The 25,156-nt window shown below is 47.5% G+C and overlaps 1 protein-coding gene across 2 annotated transcripts in view; it reads right to left on the bottom strand.

Moving 5' to 3' along the window:
• Positions 1-7,804: 7,804 nt before the first annotated feature.
• Positions 7,805-25,156, bottom strand: part of BEND7 (BEN domain containing 7) — a 46,103-nt gene continuing 28,751 nt past the window's right edge. Inside the window, exons 7-10 of one of the 2 annotated variants that reach the window (XM_084301776.1) lie at positions 21,796-21,915; positions 19,903-19,962; positions 13,977-14,027; positions 7,805-9,730 (exon numbers count right to left, since the gene is read on the bottom strand). In XM_084301776.1, the coding sequence (XP_084157902.1) occupies positions 9,669-9,730; positions 13,977-14,027; positions 19,903-19,962; positions 21,796-21,915 (293 nt within the window). In that variant the 3' untranslated portion in view covers positions 7,805-9,668. The remainder of the gene's footprint in view (positions 9,731-13,976; positions 14,028-19,902; positions 19,963-21,795; positions 21,916-25,156) is intronic. The other variant, XM_084301777.1, reaches the window with a different exon arrangement.

Below are 25,156 nucleotides of genomic sequence, written 5' to 3'. Positions count from 1 at the left end.
TGCAACTCTCTTTGAAAACGTCCGGCTTCAAATTAAACAGAGGAGGAAATTAAAACCCTGCTTTTCTTGCCTGGCTTTTAATTATTCTTTTATCTCCGAAAAAATGCAGGACCCCCGGACCACAGCACTGAGGACCAGAAGAGTGGAGACACCGAGCACCTTTTGGAGACCACCAATATTTGTGTAAATTCACCGATTTCTCCCTCCAGACGATCTTGGAGGTCTTCTCCAACCTTGACGCTTCAGTGATGCCAGGATCCGGTGAGGCCACCAGAGGATCTCAGGATCTTTTCCGACAGCCACCTGAGCTGAAATGCTGGGCACTGCTTCCACGTGCTGTCTGTGTGCCCCGTGGTGGATGATTTCAGTCTAAAAATCGCCCCTAAGTGCCTTGAGGAGCCCTAATTGGCTGCTCCAACTTAAAGTTCCTCGAGCTTTTCCCTGTTGCCTCTATCACTCCATCTCATTTTTTAAAAAAATATGAAACATACAGAATAAAATAAAATAAAATAAAATAAAATAAAATAAAATAAAATAAAATAAAATAAAATAAGGAACTCTGTAGATTTTAAAGCCCTGACTTACAGATTTTTTTCCCTTCTGATTTCTTTGTAGGGGATGGAGGAACTGAATCCCATTCCCATTTTTCTCACAAGGGTTGAACACTTACTTCTTTAATAGAGCAGGGGAAACAAAATAAAATAATAATGAGATTCCAGATGGCAACATGAGCAAAATAAAACCTGAATGCACCCAAATTCACCCCAAGGTGGAGAGGCCTGGTGACACCACCCCACGCCCCACGTTCTGTTTGGGAATGGCAGGGTTTTGGGGTGAGGAGAGGGAAAATGGGGCACGGGATGGTGCAGGGCAGGGATGTGAATGGCAGCCTCCTGCCTGGAATTTTTTAAATAATGGTGTTCTAGGACTCAACAAACAAACAAATAAATAAATAAATAGGATTGAATGGCTTTTTTTTCCCTCTTTTAAAGGCTTTTTTTTTTTTTTTTTGCTGTCTGGCTTGCAGTTCTGCAGAAATCTCCCAATCTGGAGCGGTTTGGTCCAGCGCCATGAGAACGGTCTGCTCCGCACACCTTTGGAAGTGGAAAAAAACAGGAAAAAAAAACACAAAAAGAGATAAAGAGCCCTCTGTGCATGCCCCGGGGTGCTGCCTGACGGCGCTGTCACATCAAAGCCCGCTGCTCCTACACCAGGAGCAGGCAGCGGGCGGCCTTCACCTTTACAGGTGCGGCTGGGGCTGGAGCTGCTCAAATTTCTGTGGCCAAAGCTAAATCGGAGCGATGGGCCTGGCGATGCAGGTGGCAGGTTTGGTTCTGCTACTTCAGAGCTTGTCAGATTCAGCTTGTGATCTCCCCTTTCTGTTTCTTTAACGTCAGCAGAAGTGGTTTTGTTTTTTATTTTTAATACCCACAACCTTCCCATGGCAAGGTGTTGAAGGGAGAAGCGTCGTCATCACGAAAGCGTGATAAAGCAGAACTGATTAAAGAAATAAGCAAGAAATGGCAATGAAAAATGACTTTATTTATTGATTTCCAGTTCCCAATCCCCGCTGCTGGGAAAATTCGTTTCCATTTCAGGATTCTCATTGCTGGTAAAATCCAACCAGCTGATCCTGCCCTGATGGTGCTGGATATTGAGCTCGGTGCGTCGAGATGACTTCTTCCACTGACGTGTGGGGCTTAAACACATGCCTTTACTTAACACTGACAGAGTTACAGCCTCGTATCTTAACTCTTCTCCCAGTCTGAGGGGGAAACGCCGTGTTTTCTTGCTGCAGGAGCTTTAACCATGTTGCTCTGCCTTCATTTCTCATCCTGCAGCACCCATTTCTCAACGCAGCGTCCCGCTTCGACAAAGCAACCCCGGTTTGTGCTGTTCTCAGCCCCCCTTGCCTCGCTGTCGTCTCCCTGCCTCTCGTTAACACGCGGACGGCATTAATTAGTAACGATGCCAGCAGTGGCCTCCTCTGTGCCTCAGTGCTTCCCCCTCCGTGCCCCGAGGAGCAGATGTTCCTTACCTCTTTGTTTCCCGTCGCCAAACGGGGACTTTGCCCCGTTCACCTCCGATAAGGCGCTTTAATGGGCTCTGATGGGGGATTTTATCAGAAGTCCGTGCAAAATCCAAATGGAACGCTGCCCGCCCAGCGGCTTTTATGCGTTTTTTCCCCCCCCTTTTTTTTTTTTGGACCAGAGCTGGGGGCTGAAGCAGGGGGTGATGCTGCCCCCGAGCAGCCCTGGGGGTCCCATAAGTGGGTTCCTGTTTCCTGCTGGTACCAGACGGGGCCCATCCACGCAGATAACATCTGCCCCAGAGGGGAAAATCCTCAAAAGCCGCTCCAAGCCTTGCTGTGAAGCTGTGCCCTTGCAGCTCCCGTCTCTTCCTCGCTTCTTCTGGGGCGTTTCGTGCCTCGCTGCCACGCGTGTTGGCCCTGAAAAGCACCAGGGGAGCCTTCAGCTCCTGTTTTCCTCCTGTTTATTCACCCGGGTGTCACGGGGTTTGTACAAACAGCCAGGCAGCGAGGGATGGCCCTACATAATCTCTCCTAAAATGCACTAGGCCATGCAGTTCTGCCTTTAGGCTCCCACCTGCTTCTTCCCCGCTTCCCTGTTGCGACCTGGAGCCTCACGCCGGGCCACGCTCACCCCTCCTTCCCCCTGGCAAACAGCAGCAGCCGCTTGCTTTGGGTCCTGCTGTTTGCAAGGTCAGGAGGCAGCAGGATTTACTGATTTATTTTATAGGATTTGTTTTTCTCCAGCATTAACAAACACCAAAACATTCAGGGAAGGCACAGACCACACCACTAAATCCTCCCATGCCTCCATCTCTTTGCCCTGCAGCCGCTTGCCCCTTCTCTCCCGCTGCAGCACCCTCTGGGTGCATTTTCTCCTGCCCACGCCCAGGTTTGGCACTAAATAACCCTCTCTGCTGCCTTTGCAGGACCCCATGGGGCAGGAAACACGAAAAACTCCCAGCGGCGGCGACGGCAGGGACAGGCGCTTTGATTTCCAGCAATGCAATTAACACCCTCGCTAAACAAAAACCATCGAGTGAGATCTCCGTGCGGGAGAGCAAACCTGCCGGGAAGAGCGGCTGCTCCAAAAGGCCGGCATTGCCCTCCTTCTCCTTCTCCTTCTCCTTCTCCTTCTCCTTCTCCTTCTCCTTCTCCTTCTCCTTCTCCTTCTCCTTCTCCTTCTCCTTCTCCTTCTCCTTCTCCTTCTCCTTCTCCTTCTCCTTCTCCTTCTCCTTCTCCTTCTCCTTCTCCTTCTCCTTCTCCTTCTCCTTCTCCTTCTCCTTCTCCTCCTCCTTCTCCTTCTCCTCTTTCTCCTTCTTCTCCTCCACCTCCTCTTCCTCTCCCTCCTCCTCCTCCTCCTCCTCCTCCTCCTCCTCCTCCTCCTCCTCCTCCTCCTCTTCTTCTTCTTTTCTTCTCCTTCTCCTTCTTCTCCTTCTTCTCCTTCTTCTCCTTCTTCTCCTTCCTCCTCCTCTTCTTCTTCTTCTCCTTCTTCTCCTTCTCCTTCTTCTCCTTCTTCTCCTTCTTCTCCTTCTTCTCCTTCCTCCTCCTCTTCTTCTTCTTTTCTTCTTCTTCTCCTTCTTCTCCTTCTTCTCCTTCTTCTTCTCCTTCTTCTCCTTCTCCTTCTTCTCCTTCTTCTCCTTCTTCTCCTTCTCCTCCTCCTCCTCCTCCTCCTCCTCCTCCTCCTCCTTCTCCTTCTTCTCCTTCTTCATTGTCTGTCTTTTTTGTTTTCTCAGTTTATCATTTATTATTATTATTTATTATTATTATTATATCACATGTTTGCAGTGTAACAGGTCAGGGAGCAGCCCCGTGCTCAACCAAATGTTTTGGTTTCTGCTGTTGGTGGCTGTGCCAAAGCTGGTGGCACTTCTGGAGGCGAGGAGCGGACCCCGGTGGTCCATGGGGTGGACGAGGGCAGAGGAGTACAGTTTCTGCTCACACCGCTCCATCCAGCACAGCCTCAGCCCTGTGCACACCTCCTGAGTCTCCACAGCTACAACCAGGATGAGGAAACCTCCCCAATTTGGGCCCAAATCGCTGTCACCGGAGCAGCTCTTGCCCTTGGTGAAGCCGATGGGCACAAGCCGTGGTGCTGCAGGACCCCTGCAGTGGGCAGGACACGGCCCCAAAGCCTTTGCGCTGCTCTGAGAAGCAAAGATCCCGTTCTGGAGTCAGCCTCCTCGCATTCACAGCGATATTTCTGTGAGTTACCAGCAAGGAGGCAGAGTTCAGGGTGGAAAATCGCCTCCAAGTTCAGGCATTTAAGGCGGCGGAGAGAGCCGTGCTTCCACAACCCGCCGAGTGCGAGCAGGAATCACCTCGCCCACCCACGCTCACTAAATATTTAGTCATTTTTAACAAGTTAAACAAAGCCCTTTGATTGGATTTATGCTAATGGCTCCTCCGTAGGCATCTCCGCTTCATTTACATCGCGTTGCTGAAATCGCCCGTGCGCGCTGCCGGCACCATTAGCAGAGGAGAGGAGCAGGCAGCGGGTCACGGGCGCCACAAGATGGCAATAGCTGAAGAGCAATTTCTTTCTGGGTTCCCCTGCAAAACCCTGGCGTGCATTAACCTTTGCACCTGGGAGCCTCGGAGGGGAGAGCGGAGAGAATCATAGAATCATAGAATCATAGAATATCCTGAGTTGGAAGGGACCCTTAAGGATCATCAAGTCCAACTCTTGACACCGCACAGGTCTACCCAAAAGTTCAGACCATGTGACTAAGTGCACAGTCCAATCTCTTCTTAAATTCAGCCAGGCTCGGTGCAGTGACCACTTCCCTGGGGAGCCTGTTCCAGTGTGCAACCACCCTCTCTGTGAAGAACCCCCTCCTGACGTCCAGCCTAAATTTCCCCTGCCTCAGCTTAACCCCGTTCCCGCGGGTCCTGTCACTAGTGTTAATGGAGAAAAGGTCTCCTGCCTCTTGACACCCCCTTACGAGGAAGTTGTAGACTGGAGGTTTCCTTCTGCCTCTGGCCTCATCCTTCCTCCCACGGATGGCGAAGGACGGAGGAGAAGCCGGGTGGCCCAAGGTCACCCAGCGCCTTCTTGGTGTGGGGTGCCCACTGCCTCCCATCCCGGGCAGGAAATTTTGCTGTTTGAGTCTTTATTTCCAGGATTTTTTTAATTTTATTTCTATATTTTTCTATTTTTTTCCGACAACCCCAGAAAGAAACGCGGTGCCTTGCCGCAGAGCAGGAAGGGCAACCCCCCCATGCCATAAACCCGGACTTTCCACCTGCGTATCAGCCAGAGGAAAGCAATCACCAGCTGGAGGAGATTTTCTGCTGGAGGAAGCATCCAGCAGTGTTTTTTAGGGCGGGTGCTGGCTTGCGGGAAAACCCTACAGCCTGGGAAGGGGTGAATCAATCAGGCTCAGCATCCTTGCTCTGATCCCACTCACGCTTTGGGGTCTCGCTTTTGGGGTCACGCTTTGGGGTCTCGTGGGGGCATCGCTGCCTCCACCCTAGTGTCTGCAAACGGGGCAGAAAATCTGGATTTGGGGTAGCAGGACAGGGCTTGCTGGACATCCATGAGTGTTATCTGCATCCTCACCAGCCAAAAACCCCGTGGGGTGGAGTCGGGCTCTAAATGCACGTGAGTGGGTTGGAAAAGGGAACTTATTGGGGAGCAATGAGTTGCTGGGGACTTTGCATGGGCTCGTGGTGGACACCATAAGGTCCCCGGACACACAGAGCTCCCCTCATCCCCCTCCTGCCCACGTTTTCTTAGCCCAGTGCCTCCAGAGATGCTGCAGGACAGGAGCACCGCTGTGTGCAAGGCGTTTTTGGGACGTCTCCCGGGTGGATGTGTCCACAAAAGGAGGAGAGGAGAGCAGCGGGGAGGACATGGGGTACAAAACGCAGCCTCCTCGCTTAGCACCAGCCCTCCGGGCAATGGAAACCTGCAATTACAAGACACAAACGATGTCTTTGTTCATAATTAGCTCCCCTGCTCGTCTGACCCCTCCGTGAGGGCCTGGCTGAAGGGAGGACCCAACGCAAAAACACATTGGGGGCATCTCCCCGGCATCCAAATTCCCCAAGTGCTAATTATTTGCTGCCCCCGTTATGTCACACATAACCACGTACGCAGGCAGGGGAGGGGGAAGAGCTGATGGAATCCATTCTTTCTTTATTTTTTTTTAACCCAGAATCAATGTTTACACAACTGAGCTAAATTATTTATCCCCATAATGTTATAGGTTTCACATCGGTGCCTTTTATTAGCTTCCGTCGGATGAGAAATCGTAGCTGACCTACTTGTAGGGACTCCTTGCCTGCCTCTCCGTGACGCAGCCGGTGGTGGGGAGGGGGTGAAGGCGCTCAATTTATTTGGGATTTTGGGGAGAATGGTTGGTTTTGCTCAGTTTGGTGAAATATCAGCTGTGGCTGTCCCTTTAGGGGGCCGTGGCGGTGGGGTCGGACACCCCAGCTGCCCGTCATCAGCCCTGGGGTTTTCCTGGGGCCATGCCTCCTCTTTGCCATGATGATGTGGAGCTTTGTAGGGCTTTGTGTTCCCACTGACAGCTCCAGGGTGGGATCTGTCGGGGCCGCCGGTCCCCCAAAAACCTGGCAGCGTGGCGGCCCGCTCCCTCTGCCAGCCGCTTCCCAACCAACATGTCACACAGGCTTCAGATGACTTTCTTCTTGCCTCGCAACTAATGCATTTTTTATAAAGCCCAGGCTCCTGTTTCCTTTCATGTCGCTGCGAGGATATCCTTTTCCTGTTCAGCTTCAGAAGGATTTTTTTTTTTTCACCCGAGGAATTCGTCGCCGGCGTCCCGTAAATAGGGCGGCGGGACGCACGGCGCGAAGTCCTGGGGCATCCCTGCAGCATCCTTGCCACAGCCTCTGATACACTGAATTTCCTGGCACGCGGTGACATTTCTTGTCCCTGATCCTATCATAAAGCTGCAAATAACAGCGCGTTAACCTCCCCAAGGATTAAAAAAATCAAGCAAAATCAACCTGCACGAGGAGGACTCACAGTGCGGAGCGGGAGGGTGAAAATCACCACTCAGCGACGGATGAATTCGTTCCACCAAGTTGAGTGAGCATTTTTTGTAGGAATGACGACTTGCACATGGATCCGGAGCCAATTCAGACTCAGGTGGAGCTCTCCCAGCTCGCGGCGATGGATGAAGACCCAGCTGGCTCGCACGATGCCCACCGAGGCTCCGTGCAACCACCGCAGGGGAAACAAAACCATGGCAGGGCTTTTCACCACCAGCTACTGCCCGGTGCTCCTCGCAGAAAGCAGCCAAGCTTTATCGAGGTGCTTTTCCTCATTTCTCATCAGCTGGAGGTTCCCAGGAGCGTGTGTTTGCTGGGAACATTTTCCGAGGCTAACCAACGCTCGACGAGGGTGCGATAATAAATGACCGGGCGTATTTCTGCGCGGCCACTCCAAATTATGGATGTTGGGTTTGCCCTCCCTGCGTGTTGTTTCCATAGAAGCAGAGCTTAACCTTTTAAGCGAAGATTATAAAGGCACCTAATTCAATTAAAATTAGACTTCAAGCATATCAGCACTTAATACTCGAGGGTTATTACGCGATTGGCTATGGCCATTGTTCCAACGGCCGGGACAGGATCGTTTCCATCAGACAAACAGCACCGTGGCAGCAACTTTTAGGGTTTTCCATCCATTTCCCTACCTGGTCCACAAACTGCCAGGTAATTCCCCTGAAACACAGCAACCCAGCACAGAACACAGGAAGGCACGTTCAATTAAAGTTATTTATTGTAGGTTTTCTTTTTCTGGACTGACAAAGAGGGTTTCCCAGAGATCGGTAACACGACACAATGTTATACACCATATCACAACTAGTCCCTTCTCGCTTTATTAAGAACATAGTCATTTAAAAATATCTAAATATTTACATATTAATAAAACATATATACAGAAGATTGAGACGTTTTTACCTAAATATGGAATGATTTTCTTCTTTTTTTTTTTCTTTTTTTTTCTAATAAACCCTATAAAAAGATTTCTGAAGAAAGTCTGAACAGTAGTCACAGTAAGTAAACACCAACGCAATCTTCAAAATTTACAAAAACGCTGATTCCATCGCTGAAGTGTTACGATACGGACACACGGCGTGGGGGCACGGCTGCCCCCGCCCTATGCAGACAACTCCAAGCCATGAAGGAAGGAAAGACTCTGTTTTTTTTTTTTTCTTTTTTTCTTAAGGTTCGCAGTGCACATTCAATATATTCCACAGTTTTCCAGAAGACACGGTCATTCCTAAAAGCACATCGCTGGCGGGTGGGGAGGGCGGGCAGCCTGATTTCTCGGGTGCTGGGGGAACAGGCCACCCCTGCGGGTGTTCAACAGCTTCCCAGAAACAGGCTTCGGGGGTTTTAAACCAGAAAGAAATCTTTAAATACTTTGAAAAAATAAAAAAAAACAACATCCCACTCGGTAATAGCACTTCAGTTGAAACACTCAAAGGCCAAATAGTGTCAAAAGGGGGGGGGAAGATGCACCTAAAATACACAAAGGAAAATGAAACACAATGGTGAAGGCTCTAGCAATCTCTCCCTCGAATGGCAGGAAGCCCACTCAAACTCTCTGCTGATCGATAGGTGCTGCAGGTAAGACCTTCAAGACTTTTCCCCTACATTTCTTAAAGTGAATTTAGTGCTGTTGAAAGGTGCAGAAGCGGCAGTTTGCACGGAGGAGGGCCGTGTACGATTTTCCCTTAGCCCTGACCTGAAAGGACCAAGGCTTTCTGCCTCTAAGAGGGTGAATTCCTTGATCAATTCACTCATCTTAACTGCCGAGCCATCAATAGAGTGCGGGTCAAAAGGGGACTTTTTAAAATTTATTTTAAATATTGTCCCCAAGGGCAGTGGTCGCGAAATCACAGTGTGCAGACCCTCGCCCTGGAAATCAGCAAACGAAGCCGTTGTGAGATTGAGATGGTAGGGAAAGCAAGGAGAGCCTGCTCGAGAGAGCCACGTAGGACAACTCCAGCTTGCTCGAGGAACAGCTTCTCCCTGCTACGTGTGCAGAAATGGGTGCTGCTGGTAGGAATCCTGCTCTTTTTCCTGCTAGATCCAGCCAGGACCTTTCAATTATAGCAGTGTACGACTGGCTATTTGCACTACGGGTCTCTAAAATAGAGAAGCAGCAGCCAGGAAAGGAAAAGTGGGTCTGCAGAAGAACAAGAGCAGGACACTTCTACCACTCATCGAGCCCCCTGGGTTCGGGAAGGAGAGATGCCACCACGGTCCCCATGGAGGGGAAGAGTCATCCAGCTGTGTTCACCCACCTCTGCATAGCTTAAGATGAAACACAAGCACACAACCATGTGGGAAAGTACAACGGCAAAGGGAAAAACAAAGGCAAGAGAACGTCTTCAGGTAGAGTGGCTACCATCCTAATTAAATAACGGGTTAGAATACGGAGGGCAATCATCTTTAATTAAGACGAGAACCGGCGAAACGACCTGGTGGTTTCGTGGCTTGAGGGTTCACGGAAAACGCGTGGAACAACACAAACTCGAAGGGAAAGCTGTACGGACGCCCACGTCCCGCAGGAGGCTGAAGGTCTCGCGCCGATCTTGCAGGAACGTTCCCCGAAGGAGAGGATGTTTTAGAACCGCTACCGTCACCGGCGTGGAGGTTAAACAGAAAAATCTGGGTGTGCATCGATCAGAGCATCCGTTGTGGTGTCGAAAAGGTTACCTGGAGGAAGAAGAGTTGGAGGAAATTAGCTTAAAAGGAAAACGTTTTTAAGAAATGAAATTAGGCTAAAAGGAAGTAACGTTTTTAAGAAATCAGCTCAGTCCTCTGTTTAAAAAACAAAACAAAAGAAAAAGCTGGAAATTATATATTTAGATTCTAATTCTAATTTGTGATGGGGCCGAACTGTTGGTGTATGTGCAGACAGCAGCTGCTGAAACCCATCTAGGGTAGAGCCCGACCGGCTAAAGAAAGCAAATTAAATGGATTTATTTTTATTAATACTGAATTTGTGAGCAAAGTTTTTCACCGAAAAGGAAGGACGCCCCACTTGAGATGTGAAGCGCCGCGCTAGGCACAAACTGCTCCGCGCTGCTTCCCACTTTGAAGCTGCGTTTCTGAAGAAGTGAAAAAAGCACCCCGTGAATTTGAAACCCAGAGTGTGTATTTCTGGATGTTCTTTAGAAAAAAAAAAAACAAAAACAAATGGGGGGAGGGAAAAACCCACTCCACAGCAGTCTAAATGCATACGGCATAATAAAAAATGTAAAAAAAGAACAACAAAAAACCAGAGGTATGCCGGATGATTATATCCCGTCTTTGTAAGCCACTTTAAGGAGGTGTTTTTTTCTAAACAGCACAATGAAAGATGGACAGAAGAATTACAACGACAGCGCTAAGAACACAGGGCAAATAGGAGACAGACATCAATCAGTGCAGAAGGCAAACGCAACCCAATGAAAAGGGAAGGCTCACAATCAGGCACTGAAAGGATAAAGATTTATATTACAATAAAGGATTTATATTTAAGGTTTCGAAAAGGGTCTTTTTTTTTTTTTTCTTTTTTTTGAAGTTTCATTTTCTTGATGTTGTGTTTGGAGAGAAAAGGAGACAACCTGTACAGAATCGGCTCGTTGCTGTTTTCTTATCACTGGTTTCTTCCCAAAGAGATTGCTCTCATCTCCCAACAAAGCCGTATCACCCCCGGACGCGAGGATTGGGATGTTACTGATTCTTCTTCTTTTAGGGATATCAAAATCCTTTCTCACCTCAAAATTAGCCCCGGAGAAACTGTATGAAACCTTCAGCCCAGCTGTGGTCCAAAGCACAGGTATGAGGAGGGCTCCCTCCCGGCCCTGGGCTGCGCATATCTTCCACATGTGATTTACACGATGAGGATGCACAAGAAGGGTGTTGCAGCTGTCTTAAATTTGCTTCCATGTGCAGAACTTATGGGTTATATTTAAAAAAAAAAAAAAAAGTCCAGATGCTTTATATAAGCCGTAGACCAAACTAAAATGAGCTTTTTTGCAACGCCAGCTCATACGGGAAGACTCCAAAAGCTGCCACGTCTTCATCCCGATAAAGACATATCCCACACCTTTCAGGTTCCCACATCAACGAGAAGCTAATCAGTCCTTCCAGCCACTCCACAGTAATTAGCCTGGGAGCCGTCTGATCTGTCTCAGCTCCGCTCTGGACACAGACTTCAGCTTAAGCAGCAGCCCACGTTAGCATGTGCAGAAGCTGGAGCTATCGGAGTCCTGTGCTTTCCTAGGGTTTGTCAGAGACAACTCTTCTAGCATTTTCGTGAGCTTTATCTGTTATTCTGCCAAAGTTCCCGGCAAGTTTAACTGCTACAGTTCTTCCAATTTTCTTTAAACACCCTTCAATCATCAGCCTTCAGAGCGCAGGCACTCTCAGCATCTCGGGTGATTTTAAAACGGGAGCACGATTCTTGCTCTGAAGTGCTAAAATATAATTGGGCAAAAACATCTCCCTTAGTTTTAGGAGAATGTACCAGCTACATTTTTTTTTTACAAGGCTTTTGAGTTGCAAAGGAGGGTTTTGGAAAGAAAACACCTCTTTTCTCCCCGGAGACCAGGATTTAGCTGCTTGTGGGCCCAGAAGGAGCAGATTCAAACCTGGCTGGAGGCACCTATGTAAATGAGCAGTCATTCAGAGCAGTCCTGGCACCAAAGAGCAGGCTCCTCCAACCTTGAACGTAGCTGATCTGAACTTATTCCTTCTCCTATCAACTGTGAAGAGAGCTGGGAGCAAGCACGCTCCCAACGGAGGTGTCTCAGCTGAAATGCCAGCCCTCCACAGGCTGTGATCTGAAAACGTGTGGGTTGAAGAACCGCAGCACCGAGAGCCCACACATCCCCGGATCGCGTTCATAACCTCGCCGGGGTCACAGGTAGCCCTGACTGAGCAGAAAAGGCAGGTTAGAGAAATCTCAGTTCTCCTTTTTTTTTGCACCAACGCTTACCATTGATTTAATTGAGCTTTCACTTCTGAAATTTGTTCAGTTCGTGAAGACCAAGAGAGCAACCACTTGATGTTCATCACAAATGGCTAAAGCGGCCTGATCCAGCCCGATTTCACCCCACTGCCACCCCACGCCAACCACTGATCGCTCCTGATCTGTCTCCTATGAGCGAGGGAGGCCCCCCGCACCAGGCACTGCACAATCACCGTCAGCGAGGCTCTTCCCCGCTGAAATTTCAAGTTGAACAGAGAAGACAGCCGAATAAGGCCCGCTAAAGCTCCCTGTCAGCAACACCCCCTATCAAAGCAGCTGTGCTAAGGCAGGGAAAGACCTCCATCAAAGTTCTGTCCCACCTCTTTTGCGGCACTCCTTGATAGCAAGCATCTGTATTTTGGCTCTCCATCGTAATTACTGTCATTAGGCTGTCTGTATATCACTTTAAATCACTCGCTTCCAAGAACAGTGCGATGTTGCATTGATACGTCCTACGAAGAGGCACTCGCACACGCACATAATAATGGGTGTGAGTCAAAGGCTTGGCGTGCGGCCCGCCAGCATCGCCTCCCCCACCGATGCACATCGCGCCGTGGTTTATCCGGGCGTCCTTCCCCACGTAGTACGGAGAAATGCAAAAAACATTTCAGCTGGAGAAGCGTGTGCATGTGCGGATGCGATCAGACCGCGCCGGTGGTGATTTGCTTGCAGGGTGGCCGGGGAGTTGGATTCTCTGCCACGAGCATCTCGCTCGCTTCCATCGCTAGCACGAGGGGCGAGAAGCAGCTGTGGAAAATCCAGCGACTCTGTGCCATCATATGATTACTCCAGCAACGCAAAGATAACACTGCACAGCGTGAGCGAGCTTTATTAGAGCCCTCTTCCGATGGAATTGCTTCCCGCGCTGATAAAGGAAGCAAACAGGATGTCCTTTGGAAAAGACCTCTCAAAGCAGAGCTTCCTGCACCCGTTATCACAACAGGGCCCTGAAATATTCACCGGCTGGCCAAGAAAGCAGCACGGCAGCTCCCGGCGAGCGTTTGCTCCCAGCCCCCGCTGGGTCCCTGCCAGAACCAGACTGTAGCTGCTTGTCCTCGCCGCTGCATCACTGCTCCTATTCCTTGGTAACTGCACGTGCTCTGACAGCAGGATTTCAACTGGGCGGCTGGCGGCTGCTGCTCTGGCCCCCAGCACACAGCGGTGGCGGCTCATCCCTCCTTTTCCTTTGGTTTCGGTGGTGTTAGGCTGCATCCTTGTGAAATTACAGGGGAACGGCCGTCTCCCCACACTCTGGCTCCCCGCAGTTTTGGGAGGATGGGAACTCTGTTCCGAACACCAGGGCACTTACTAAATGAACTCTTAACGAGAGGGTGTTTCAGAATTCGCTCTCAGCCTCTCTCGATTTTAACACGATGTGCAACAGCACACAAAAAATGTATTTCCTGGCCCCCCTCACTGCACAGCTACATTGCTATTTAACAATTGCCAGGCTTTGAGGCAAGGTGCCTGCACTCCAAGAGAAAGTAAAACAACACTTAGCTATCATAACATATGCATATCGCATGCAATCCTTCTGTAAACCCAAGATCTTATTGCTACTGCCTTGCCCAACTGAACAGACAGTACAACAGGAATCACTGAGTCTGTCCCTACCAGTAACACTGTTCAGAACCCCCAAATATATATCCCAGAAATACAAGGGATGAGCACAAGATCCTGTTTGGGATAAGAAGGGTGACTTACCGGCCTTATTAGCTTGGCTGCTGCCACGAACCTTGAGGTTTTATGAATATGAAATAGAGGAGGAAATTTTAAGATTCTGGCGCATTTGTTTTTTTAATGCGGGGTGTTCAAAACGCAGATAGCTGGGTCCCGTGTGCAATTACCCGAATGTAGATGGCACGGCAGGATTACTGCAAACTGCTTATGCACAATAAACAAACACAAACATTGGAAGCTGATAAAAATTTTAATGCATTTTACCTGTCTGTAGTAAAGAAATGTCCGGCTTCTCATCACAGTCAGTTGCCTCTGCTGATTACAAATATAAACAAGAAATGTCATTACTTTTACTGAATACAGGAATGTGATTAAAGAGCTACATACTCTAGAGCAATTTTGCATTTTCTATCTACTTTCCTCAGCTGCAATTTGCTATCGCTCGGTTAAAAACTCACTGCTTGGAGGAAAAGGTCATATAATAAAAATGCAAACTTAGGAGAGGCTTTGGTATTAATAAGCAGTTGTGCCAGCAACGGGCTGCAGTAACGCTTGCTCCTTGTAAGGTTTCAGGACAGAAGAGGTCGATAAGGGGAGCTGCAATCATTTTATAAGATCGCATAGGAGAAATCCTGTTTGTTAAGCCATCTAAGGCTTGCACTCCATCCATCCTCCTGCAGCTGCCACCATCAGACACCCAAGGGGAAAGTAGGAACACTCCCATTTCTGCATCCAAACTTTCCGTGACCACAGGCAAGCTCGTCTGGGGAGAGAGAGATTTGCTAGGGCAGGAAATCTTCAAAGGTACAGGTGGGCACCTACAGAACTACAACAGCAGGTAACCGTGCGGGCACACAGGCAATTACAGCGCACACACACACGCTTTTAACTCACGGCATGTGCGAGATCATTTGCCTTAATCTAGCCCACGGTAAAGGAAGGCTAAAAGCCTAATTTGTTCCTCTCCTGTTTGCCACGGGCCAAGGGAATGCATAAAGATGGTTCGTGTGGCTCTGCGGATGTGCAACGACTTGTCGGGCTGTAGTACCCGGCAGTGTGCGTTTGAACCCCTAGTAAATTACAGGCGTTTAAGAGGAATTAGGTGCCTAACCCACACAATCCCCATTCAAAATCCCATTACCTTTGTCTTTTGACAATTCAGCACGATATTTAAGGCCTTTCAAACACAATGAGATCTTCAAGAGCCCTTAAGCAGGCTCGATGTGGTCATGAAGGTGAAGTCCCTTACACTGTACAGGTGCAGTGTGGTGGATGTACCTCTAACCACCTCCGTTCCGTGCACGTTTTCCATAGGCAACAAATTTAACCAAGGCTCTAGATACCTCGAGCAACTTAGTGGAGGTCTCTCTTGACGCTAAGCTAACTGTCACGGCCACCTTTAGTTGTTCCCTTTACGAGGACATCATAAGATGAACTAATCCAGCTGCTGAGCTACGTTAAACTTCCCTTCCTCCAGTTACCCCCGGCTATCCATCCCAGGAGGTTGCTCTCTTTCCTACTTGTGTGGAAGTCAGAGTTTTAGCTCTACGCTTTCCACTCACTTCTACAAAATTAGCTGACCTGAAGAATCACAGGATCAGCTAGGTAGGAAAAGACCTTCAGCATCATCTAGTTCAACCATCAATCTGACCTTCCGAGTCCCACCACTAAACCAACCCCCCAAGCACCACATCCACACTTCTCTTAAATACCTCCAGAGATGGGGACTCCACCACCTGGGCAGCCCATTCCAACCCCTTCTATGAAGAAATTCTTCCTAAAATCCAATGTAAAGTTCCCCTGGGCCAACTTGAGACTTTCCTTGTGTCCTATCATTTGTCACCTGAGAAAAGGGACCAACACCTCCTCGCTGCAGCCTGCTTTCAGGCAGCTGTAGGGAGCGATGAGGTCTCCCCTCAGCCTCCTCTTCTCTGGACCAAACAACCCCAATTCCCTCACTCGCTCCCTATAACTCTTTTCTTGTCCCTCCACTAGCTTTGTTGCTGGAAAACAGAATACAGAATAATAAGGAAAACAGAAACAAACAAAAAACCCTAATATTAAACAGCTTTCCTCCCATGGATAGTTTAAATTGAGAGCCCTAACAAGTACACGACACAGACCTGCAAGTTACTCTGATTGTGCCTTGAACCGATACCTTCTTCTGCTTCCTCTGAGAGGGCAGCACACTGAGCAGAAAGAAATTAAGTTCTTGCTACAGCTTATTGCAAAAAAAAATAATAATTTTGGAAGGAGCATGGAGCTCAACGAATGGGAAGAGGTTACACGATTCTCTGCCTCTGCGTTGGTTTGCATCAGGACTGGACTAACAGTGATGGAAGGACTGGAGGGAGGAGACACTGTGGTGAAATGAGTGGCTAGGAAAAAAACAATAGGATATATACTTCTGGACAAGAACTCATGGTCTGAGGCCAACTTGTAGCTATGGTACGAGGAACTACCTGCACCAAGTGGTTCTGCAGCATGGCACGCAAGAGATGAGACCATAAACAGCCCCGTGGGCTGAAGGGACCTGAGCTATGAAAATGGGGGAAGCAAGACATGACATGAGTGCTGGCAATAGGCTGAAATCCCATGCCACCAGCTATGCTGTCCACTCCAGCGAGAGGTTTTCTGGAAGTCTCAGCAGTGACTCCTGAAGTAGCCCTAGAAATGTGGTTTTCTCTCTGCCTTATTGCCCTCCTCACACCTGGCTGAAGTTGAACTCAGAGGAAGGAGTCGCACAGAAACAAACGGAGGCTGGGAAGTACTGGGCTTTCTGAAGATAAGGACTTGAGTTTCCAAATTTGCAGAAGCAGCTTTGTTGATAACAGATAACCTGGCCATTTTAATCTGGCACGAGAATGATATGGTGCTGATAGATGAGGTCCAGCTCACCGCTGATTGTTCCAGCCCTGTTCCTCATGCCAGCACAAACGTTCATATGGCCACAGCAGTCAGATCAAGTTAAAAACTGACAACGTGGCCACATGAATGGTTTTGCCAGTGCCAGGAAGGGAGTGGGAACAAGACATGCACTTCTCAGTGGCTGTCCCAGTTTGTTTTATGACACTGGATGCGTAGCCACAGCTTCAGGTGAAGTACAACCAGCAAAGCTCCTGCTCACAAGTGTGTGATAAACACTCTGACCTCCTAACATGGATGTAAAGCAGCATCTTCTCCCATTGCATTCCAAGCAGGAAAAGTTTGCCTTCAACAACCACACCCAGGGCCTGCCAGCCAAACTTCACATGTCCTGAGCCAGCCTGCAAGACAAGGCAAGCAGGAATAGAGTCTGCTGTGGGAATTCTAACACTCTTTTCTGTCCTTTGCTTAGGTAGAGCTCAAGAGCTACTGCAGAACAATCCTACTAATCATTTCCTTAGAGGTTTATATTTTTTCCTAAAAAACTGTTTAGCTTCTGGTGTCCGTGTTTGTTAAGTGCACACCTGCTGTTTTGCTCCTTGGACAGAAGTACAGGTAGGCTCAGGGCTGGCAAGGTTATTGCAAGAGCAGCTCATTTTAATATCGCTATCTTTATCTCAGATACTAGCCACAAAAGCAGTGTGTCACATCTTGGGCTTACATCCTACATCCTTCCTGGTCTTGTGTTTATTGCTAAGCAAAAAAGAAATCAACACAACCTCTAACATACATAGATACTGTATCAAAAACACAAACCACGGAAATCAGAAGGATGAAGAGAAATAGAAAGCAAAACCCAAAAAACAACCAAGCCCCTCCACCCCCTCCCAAAACCTTACACAAGGCAATGGAAGCAGTGGAATGGAAGCACAAGGATGTGGGAGAAAAGGCAAATTTCCAAAAAGCCTGTAAGCATTTGTTCCTTCCTTCTTTCCCACTGTTTTACATTACAACAACGTAATATTAATTTTAAACAACACTTCAAGGATGAAACGTCATGGGATTGTAATTTAAATTAATCCTGCCTGAAAAGTTTCAGCGTGTTTTCCAGCACTGTTATGTTGTCCTTTGTTGTGTATGGCAATCAAAAGCTTCCAAGTTATGCACAAAGCAATCACTTTGCGTGAGCAGCTCTTACCCTCGGTACTCCAGGAGCGTTAGTCACACAGCAGCAACTTCCCTGGCTATGCAACGGGCAGACGCTACAGCATAATGGCTTATGTACTCTCTTCAAAACATAAAAAGGGAGGAAGAACTTACTGCAAGAGCTGCGTGGCCCCTGACCCACTGCTTATTAAGGGATGAAGAGTTTAGGAATCAAAAGGCTTCCATACTATGTCTAGCGCAGAGGTGACATGAGCAGCAAGTCAGCTCCTTCTGATTTTGCCCTTCTTAGATCTTTATGCTAATGCTCCCTGGCTCTGTAACGCCACTGGCAAGGCCACCAGCCCCCAACCCACATCCTCTCTGTAGGGTGGAAAGACCACGCGGTGGGGAATGCCCCGAGTCAATTAGGAGCTGATTTGCACAGTAATTCACACTGCTTTACAAGAGGAAACCTACACATCTTTTTTTTTTTTTTTTTTCCTTTGACTTCCTTCCCTTCCAGGGCCACTTTGCATCCCGTGCCAGAAGCCAAGAAGCTTCTCTGCTGGGAGAAGGCAGATCTGGCACTCCGAAGCTGTGCCCCAGGACGTTGTGCTGCTGCCATGAAACAGGACTGATATTCAAGGCTGAGGGATATTATCATACTATTTAATTTTAATTATAACATCTGTTTGTAACGTTAACCTCGCAGTCTCTTCTCCCCTTTGTGACAGCCGACTTGTGAAATTTTGAGAAGACTGAACAAGGCCAATAAAAATTTAATGGAAGTGACAGCTTTATTCTCAGATCTAACAAATAAAAAAAAAAACCCTACCCAAGTCTCAGATCTCAGGCAATAATCTCAAAGAACTAAGAGAAAGCCAAAGCAAAAAATAAATAAATTAAAAAAAAAAGAATATTTCTAGCTATGGAAAATATTGTCACTGATTCCGAACTTAAATGAATTTTTATTTGGCTTAGGATAACAACCTTTCAAAATCCACACAGGGGAACTATTTTCTAGAAAGCAGAATTTTAAAGTGGATTTTTTTTTATTATTAGCTTTCCAAGTAGGGAGCTTTTCCATCCCTAATTCTAGGAGATGAGCCAAACATGATAAATAAGGATGAAGCTGGACAGCATCTATCATCCAGTGATCATGATTTCAATTAATTTGGGAATCCTCGAGAGAATACACCCTACAGAGAGAGGTACAAAAAGCAGACCTATCCCACTCATTTGCTAGAATTCTTTCAAATTATTAATATCACTGAAAGCTAGCGCAGGATTTATGTTATCAGACTGAAATAATGTTTTACAGGATAAAGCAGACAGGGCTGCTCATGAATGCAGTGCCTTATTGCCTGGTTTGAAGTGAGAAACTAATCAGAGGATAGACTAAATGGCTCAGGGGAAGGCAAACAGAATGGAAAGCCTGCCCCTTGTCTCTTAAATACTTCTGCTGTTCAAATTTAGCACAACTCAGTGGTGACTAAAAAGTTGTTTTGTGGTTTCTGTGAAATAAATAGACCACCTTAAGCTTTTCCCAGATAAAGCCTGTGCATCGAAACAAACTCGAAACTGATTTAGATAAAGCAGCATGAGCAGCCAGCAGGGAGACACGGCAGCTTAGAAAGTCTCAGATCAATCTAGCGTAATGCTGGCTCCAATTTGTTCTTCGGGCACCTCAGCCCAAGCCCACACGGCATGTTTCGGGGAGCAAGTGTAGACAAAGCTAAGAGAGGGTGACTGGGGAGCAGGGAAGCGAGGACACCTGCTTGGGGGGTTTTCGGGTTCTTAAAAACAGCGTTTTGCAAGATGAAGGCTGGGAAGATCTTTTCCCCATAGCAGCTCAAACCTCCCTCCGTAACTGCCCTCCTCTCCCATTTTGGTCTCGGCGAGTTACCCACAGCGCCGACAATTTTAGAAAGGTTTCACAATGAATAGTTCACATTTGCATTGTTCCCACGCTGCCAGGTCTAAATCAGGCTAAGACTTCTGAGGGCTGTGAGACTGTGCTAGCAATCACCCCGTCTTTCCCTTGGCCCTGTGGACTTCCTTAGGGATCTCTTAATGGGCATTGTAGGAAACAAAACAGACAGAGATGGACCCTTATTATCTTATTCACCCTCACTATACTCAGCCTCGCTTATTTTTCTTCACAGTCTTGCTCACGTACAAAGAATATCCTCTGCTTCGATTCTGCCATCCCAAGAAAGGACCAGAGATGGAAGTGGCCCTGTTTAAAAGGCAAAAGCAGAAGGGCATCGTCATTTTAATTAGTACCCTGCAGAGGCACCAAGAACAGCAAATAAAAACGGACGAAGGAAAACAAAAATCTAAACAAAATTAGGTCAATCCTCTTCCCTGAGGGATCTTCTGCAGACAACCCAAAGACCCTCTTTTCCCCACATCCCACGCTGTGCAATTCACCTTCCCAGAGCCTGACATTGCACTTCCACCCTCCTGCCCAGGCAGCCTTTGGAAGGGGCAGAAATCAGTCCTGTTGTACACCCTCAGTGAGCTGACACTGCCTTTAAGGAGATTACCTTGTGTCCCTCTCTCCTCCCACCCCAATGTGCACAAGAAGCCCTTTTTAAGGCTAGTGGTTTGCTGCTCTGCTCAGGGAAGCTCATGCTACTGAATTATTTGTATTCCCCCCACTGCCCTGTGGTGCTTCTGTCTCTGGGTGCTCCTCATTTTCTTTAGTTTTATGCCTTTCCCTCCTGGCATTAACAGAGCTGTGGATAAAGAATTCAGATGCCAGCGTGTGTTTGGACAGAAAATGCTGGTTCTCTGACACACGGAGCCAGAGAGAAATGTCTTTGCCTCTTCCTGCAGTCTATCTCACCTCCCCATAACTAGTGGGACCACTGCATCCCCTGCTGAGCCACTGAATTTCCCATTCCTCAACCCATGTATGCTAAGAGGCACTTAATTGTGGTAAGGGGCAGAAGGGAAGAGGGGAAAAGGCAGGCAGGAACACATGATAACGGTGAAGGAACATGTTTAAGGACGTTGGCACAGGTGATGCACCTCAGACAGTGAAGTCAGATGCTCCAAGGGAGAGATGGGCAGGAAATATGACCACAGGAGAGCCTTAAGAGACACCAGAAGGGAAAAGTAGGAAGCACGAAGAAAGCCCCTTGTAGGACAGGAGGCCTGAAGATGGGAAGGAGACTAGTTCAGGTTTGTAAAGTAATTAAACAGCTCTTAATCAGCGATATTGCTTTCGGATTCCTGTGAACTCCACAGGGGATTTTGGGACTGCACATCACTGCAACGGAGAGCTCATGGGCACGGTGATGACCTGGAGGCTCTCAGGGTGGATGCTTCAAACTGTGCCTTCCCTGCATGGGGAGCTCTGTCAGGCCGGTCCCAGGCTGTCCTGCATGTTCCTCTGCAAAGCTGAGCAGCTTTGCTGCAAGTCCCTACCTAAATTACCTGTTACTCACTGCTGGCACGCTCACTCCTATGCTTTGGTAGGTCCTCACAGGCACAACCAGCGTGGGATGGGCTTTTTTTGGTACAGTGATGCTGGTTCTTTCGCAAGGAGTGTGAGAAAACTCCTCTCTCCTTCCAGAGACACAGAGTTTGGAGGGAAAGGTAACTTGGGTTATGTCCTAACAGTACGGTAAGTGGCTTGGAAGGCCAAATAACAGGGAATTTAACAACTTCTACCCACAGCCCTGGCTGGATCAGCTAGTTTATGACTCAAATCCTATAAAACGCTGGGAAGAATGCTCATAGATATATGGGTTAACTCTTAGGTTGCCCTGTGTGGGATCAGGAGTTGGACTCAGTGATCCTCATGGCTCCCTTCCACTTCAGGATATGATTCTAAGAAGTTTTTGGTTGCTAATGGAAAGAGGTTGGAGACAACATTGAAAAAGATTTTTAAAAAGCTGCAAAGAGCGCTCCTAAACGTGTCACCCTGTACTAGAAACCTGCTAAAAGCCGAGAGGTCAAATTTTTATAGAGTGACCATGCACAACAGTTACAGTCACCAAGAAAAGGCTCTCAGATTTTAATTTTCCACTCACATGGTTTTTCTTTATATTTTTGTACATACCTGAGCCTCTTTTTAATCGTCTTCTTGCCAGTTTAATTTGATCCTGAAGAATCTGGACCCAGTCCCTGGGACCAGGAAGTTTATCCACGTGGTTCGCTGTGCAGTATTTTTCTGTGAAGACTGAAATAAAAAGACATCAGCTTTTTCAAACGTGCCACCACAACTGGGGAAAGGAGGCTGAAGATTACAAACAAACTGCATCAAATCATCGGCTTAACAAAGAGCATTTCAATGGTCAGGTCTAGGATTGCAAGGACAGGGTCAAACTCAATGTTTCACTAAATAAGTACTTTGAAACGAGTCTCCAGATGTGGCAGGCACTTCTAAATGCTGCCTTCCATAGCGTGTAAGTAGAAAACTGAACATCTGGTCATTTGGTGGCCTCTCAGACTTGTTTCTAAGTCAGTAAGCAAGCTGTTGAAAGACACAGGTCCTAGCACCACAGAAATCTCGACAGTTCTCATACTGCCAAGCTGGATGGAACAGAACTTTTATAAAGCTACTAAAAAACCAGATTTGATTGAGAAAAATAAATATCATATAGGTCCAATTTTATATTTTTGTAAAAATAGTACATGTATGAACATAGTCCTTATTCCACATACAATGGAAATTCTGTGCCATATTTACAACAAACCAAACAATTTAGGAAATTATAAATGTAGCGAAACTGATGCAATTGATTTTCATCACACAACTGAGGTGTGTGCAAAGGCAACGAGAGCAAAAATAGAAAAAACGTCATGGCTGTTAGTAATGCTGTTGTAGTCCTGGGCTTAGTCCTCAGAGCCAACTGTCCACTAATGACCAGCAAAGAAAGAAAGAAAACTGGTCCCAGCTGAAGGAATTTGTAATTCTTGGGAAGAAATGTCACACAGATAGGGTGGAGAAGCACGCAGCAAAAACTGTTGATTTCAGAATCCTTATGCACAGACTTTTGAAGCAGTGCTAGCTGCTACGTACAAAGGGACCCAGAGTAATCACACCCTCCAAAGTCTTTTCATGTTAACAACTTCACAAAACCATTTCATGGAAGGCATTAACAATATTTTTCTCTGCAGCCTGGCCCGACTCAGGAGGTTTCCCAGAGAAGTCAGTACAGCCCCGTACATTGCCAGTGTCCGATTTGCCACACTTCACAGGCTCCTCAAAGCTAGAAATGCTCTTTCCTTCCTGAATTCATACGGTCCCTGATACAATGGGAGCCTGACGGATGCCTTAAGACTCCTACTTCAAACGTGGGAGAGAACTTTGTGTTTGTGACCAGGGCCTGGGGACAACGTGGGACACCAGGCTGTCCCCAGGCCACCCTCCACATGTGCTTGAGGTGGATTTTTGACTCTTGCTCGCTGCTGGCTGCATGGGTAAAGAGGGTACAGCAGCCTCGGAGAGTAAGAGTGGGAATGGAATAGGAAGGAGGCAGATGTGGGACCTCACCTCTCTGGTACATCTGAGCTGTACCTCACTGTGCCATAAATCTCCCCAGCAGATCTGATCACAGCTCATTACTTCTGCAGGAGCAGACCTTCGTGCAGGGCTGGACTTCTCGGCAGGAATGTAAAGGAAAAAAAACAACCAACCACTTCTGATCTGTCCCCCTCCCTCCTCTGAGTGCTAAGGGAAAGATTGATGCAGCTCACAAGGGAAATTGATTGCCCGGGAGAAGCACTGCAACTGATTCAACAAGTGCCACTGAATATCCAAAGTCAAAAGGGAGAATTTATTCCTGGCTAATCATCCTGTTACAGAGGTGTTAAATTACCCGTAAGGATGGCAGTTAAAATGTTTTCAGACAAGGAGAGCAATTTTCAAGCAAACAGTCTCTCCTTTAAGTTCCCTGCTCATTTCTGTCATGAATGTAGCCTTTTTTTTTCTTTTTTTTTTCCCCCTACTTTTGTGTCTCTGTCATGGAGGAGGACTAAAAGCGCCACTAAAGGATATCTGGTAGAGGAATGTCCTAATGAAATAATGCAAACAACATGATGTTGTTCTCATGGAGATTTCATACTGGCTCAGTCATTTCTTGGAATAAATGAAACCACAGTGCTCGATAGCCCAGCTCTTTGAGGGGAAAAACGGTGCCATTGGAGCCAGGCTGAGTAAAGATCCTCAGATGCCCTCAGCATCTTCCTCCATCACAGCTTTTAGGACGGGGCTCCCCTACCAGGGATCACGCACTAGCGTTCGGGCAATCCTGTAAATGCCACTAAAGATCACTGTTCTTACAGCGGTACCTAGCAGTACCACCACAGACAAAATTTATCTGTTGAAACTCCTCCTCCTCCCTTTCCTCCTCTCTGGGGCCAAGGGAAGAGGTTAAGCCAAGCTTCAGGATTTGCGCTGGCAACATGAGCTCAGCTACTGACAAACACTGATCTCTGCAGTGGGTGACGACTGCTATTTTAATAGTGCCACTGCATCAGCTCAGAAACATTTTTTTCTTACAACAGTGCCGCTCCAAGTATTTTATTTTATTTCTTTTAAGTAATTTTGAACTCCTTTCTCTTCCACTTAACTTATTTATTAAAGCTTTTAGGAAAGAATGAGATACAGATGGAGTGAATTCAACTGCAAATTTTCACAGATTATTGATCTCTAGAAAAACAGGTAGTGTTTATAATTGAACCCTAATTATAGGCAGAACTGTAAGAAAGCCTGCCAGAAACTCTGCAAGATGCATTAGCACAATGACATAACCACTTTATTACAGCATTGCACAGGTTGAAAGGGACTCCTGGACGTCTCCATGTCCAACCTGATGCTTGAAGCACACCCAAGTAGATCGTGATGCTCTGGACCACGTCCAGTCAAATTCTGGATACCTCCAGGGATGGAGATCCTGCAGCCTCTCTGAGCTCCCGTTCCACTGTTTGACCACCCTCGTGCTGAAAAAGCTTCTTAAATCACGTTGAAATTTACCCCTGTGTCCAATGCCTCTTGTGCCTCTGAGAGGAGTCTGACTCCATCTTCTCTATGCCATCCCTCTAGGTAGCTGTGGACAGCAATGTGGTTTCTCCTGAACCTTCTCTTCTCCAGGCTGACTGAAACAGTTCTCTCAGCCTCTTCTCATTGCATATCTGCTTCACCACTTACCTGTTTCAGTCCTACAATAGTCCTGGTGGCCAGCCACTGGACTCACTCTAGTATGTCAAGGTCTTTCTTGCATGGGGAGGGGGTCTGAAGCTACACACAGCACTGGCTGCAAAAGGTTCCCCTGCCTCCTTTTGCTGCCAATGTGATTACAGAAGTTCTTTTCATTGCCTTGTTTGTCCTAGATTACCAATCTGGACCTCAGGACAAGTCAAGGGCCCTAGAATAAGCCCTATTTTCCAACACAGCCTTTTCATAACCCGGGTATTTT

This window comes from Netta rufina (assembly GCF_964035555.1).
Source record: "Netta rufina genome assembly, chromosome: 1".
Lineage (NCBI taxonomy): Eukaryota > Metazoa > Chordata > Aves > Anseriformes > Anatidae > Netta > Netta rufina.
Note: the sequence above shows the minus strand (reverse complement) of the source record. Positions and strands in the feature narration are given on the sequence as shown.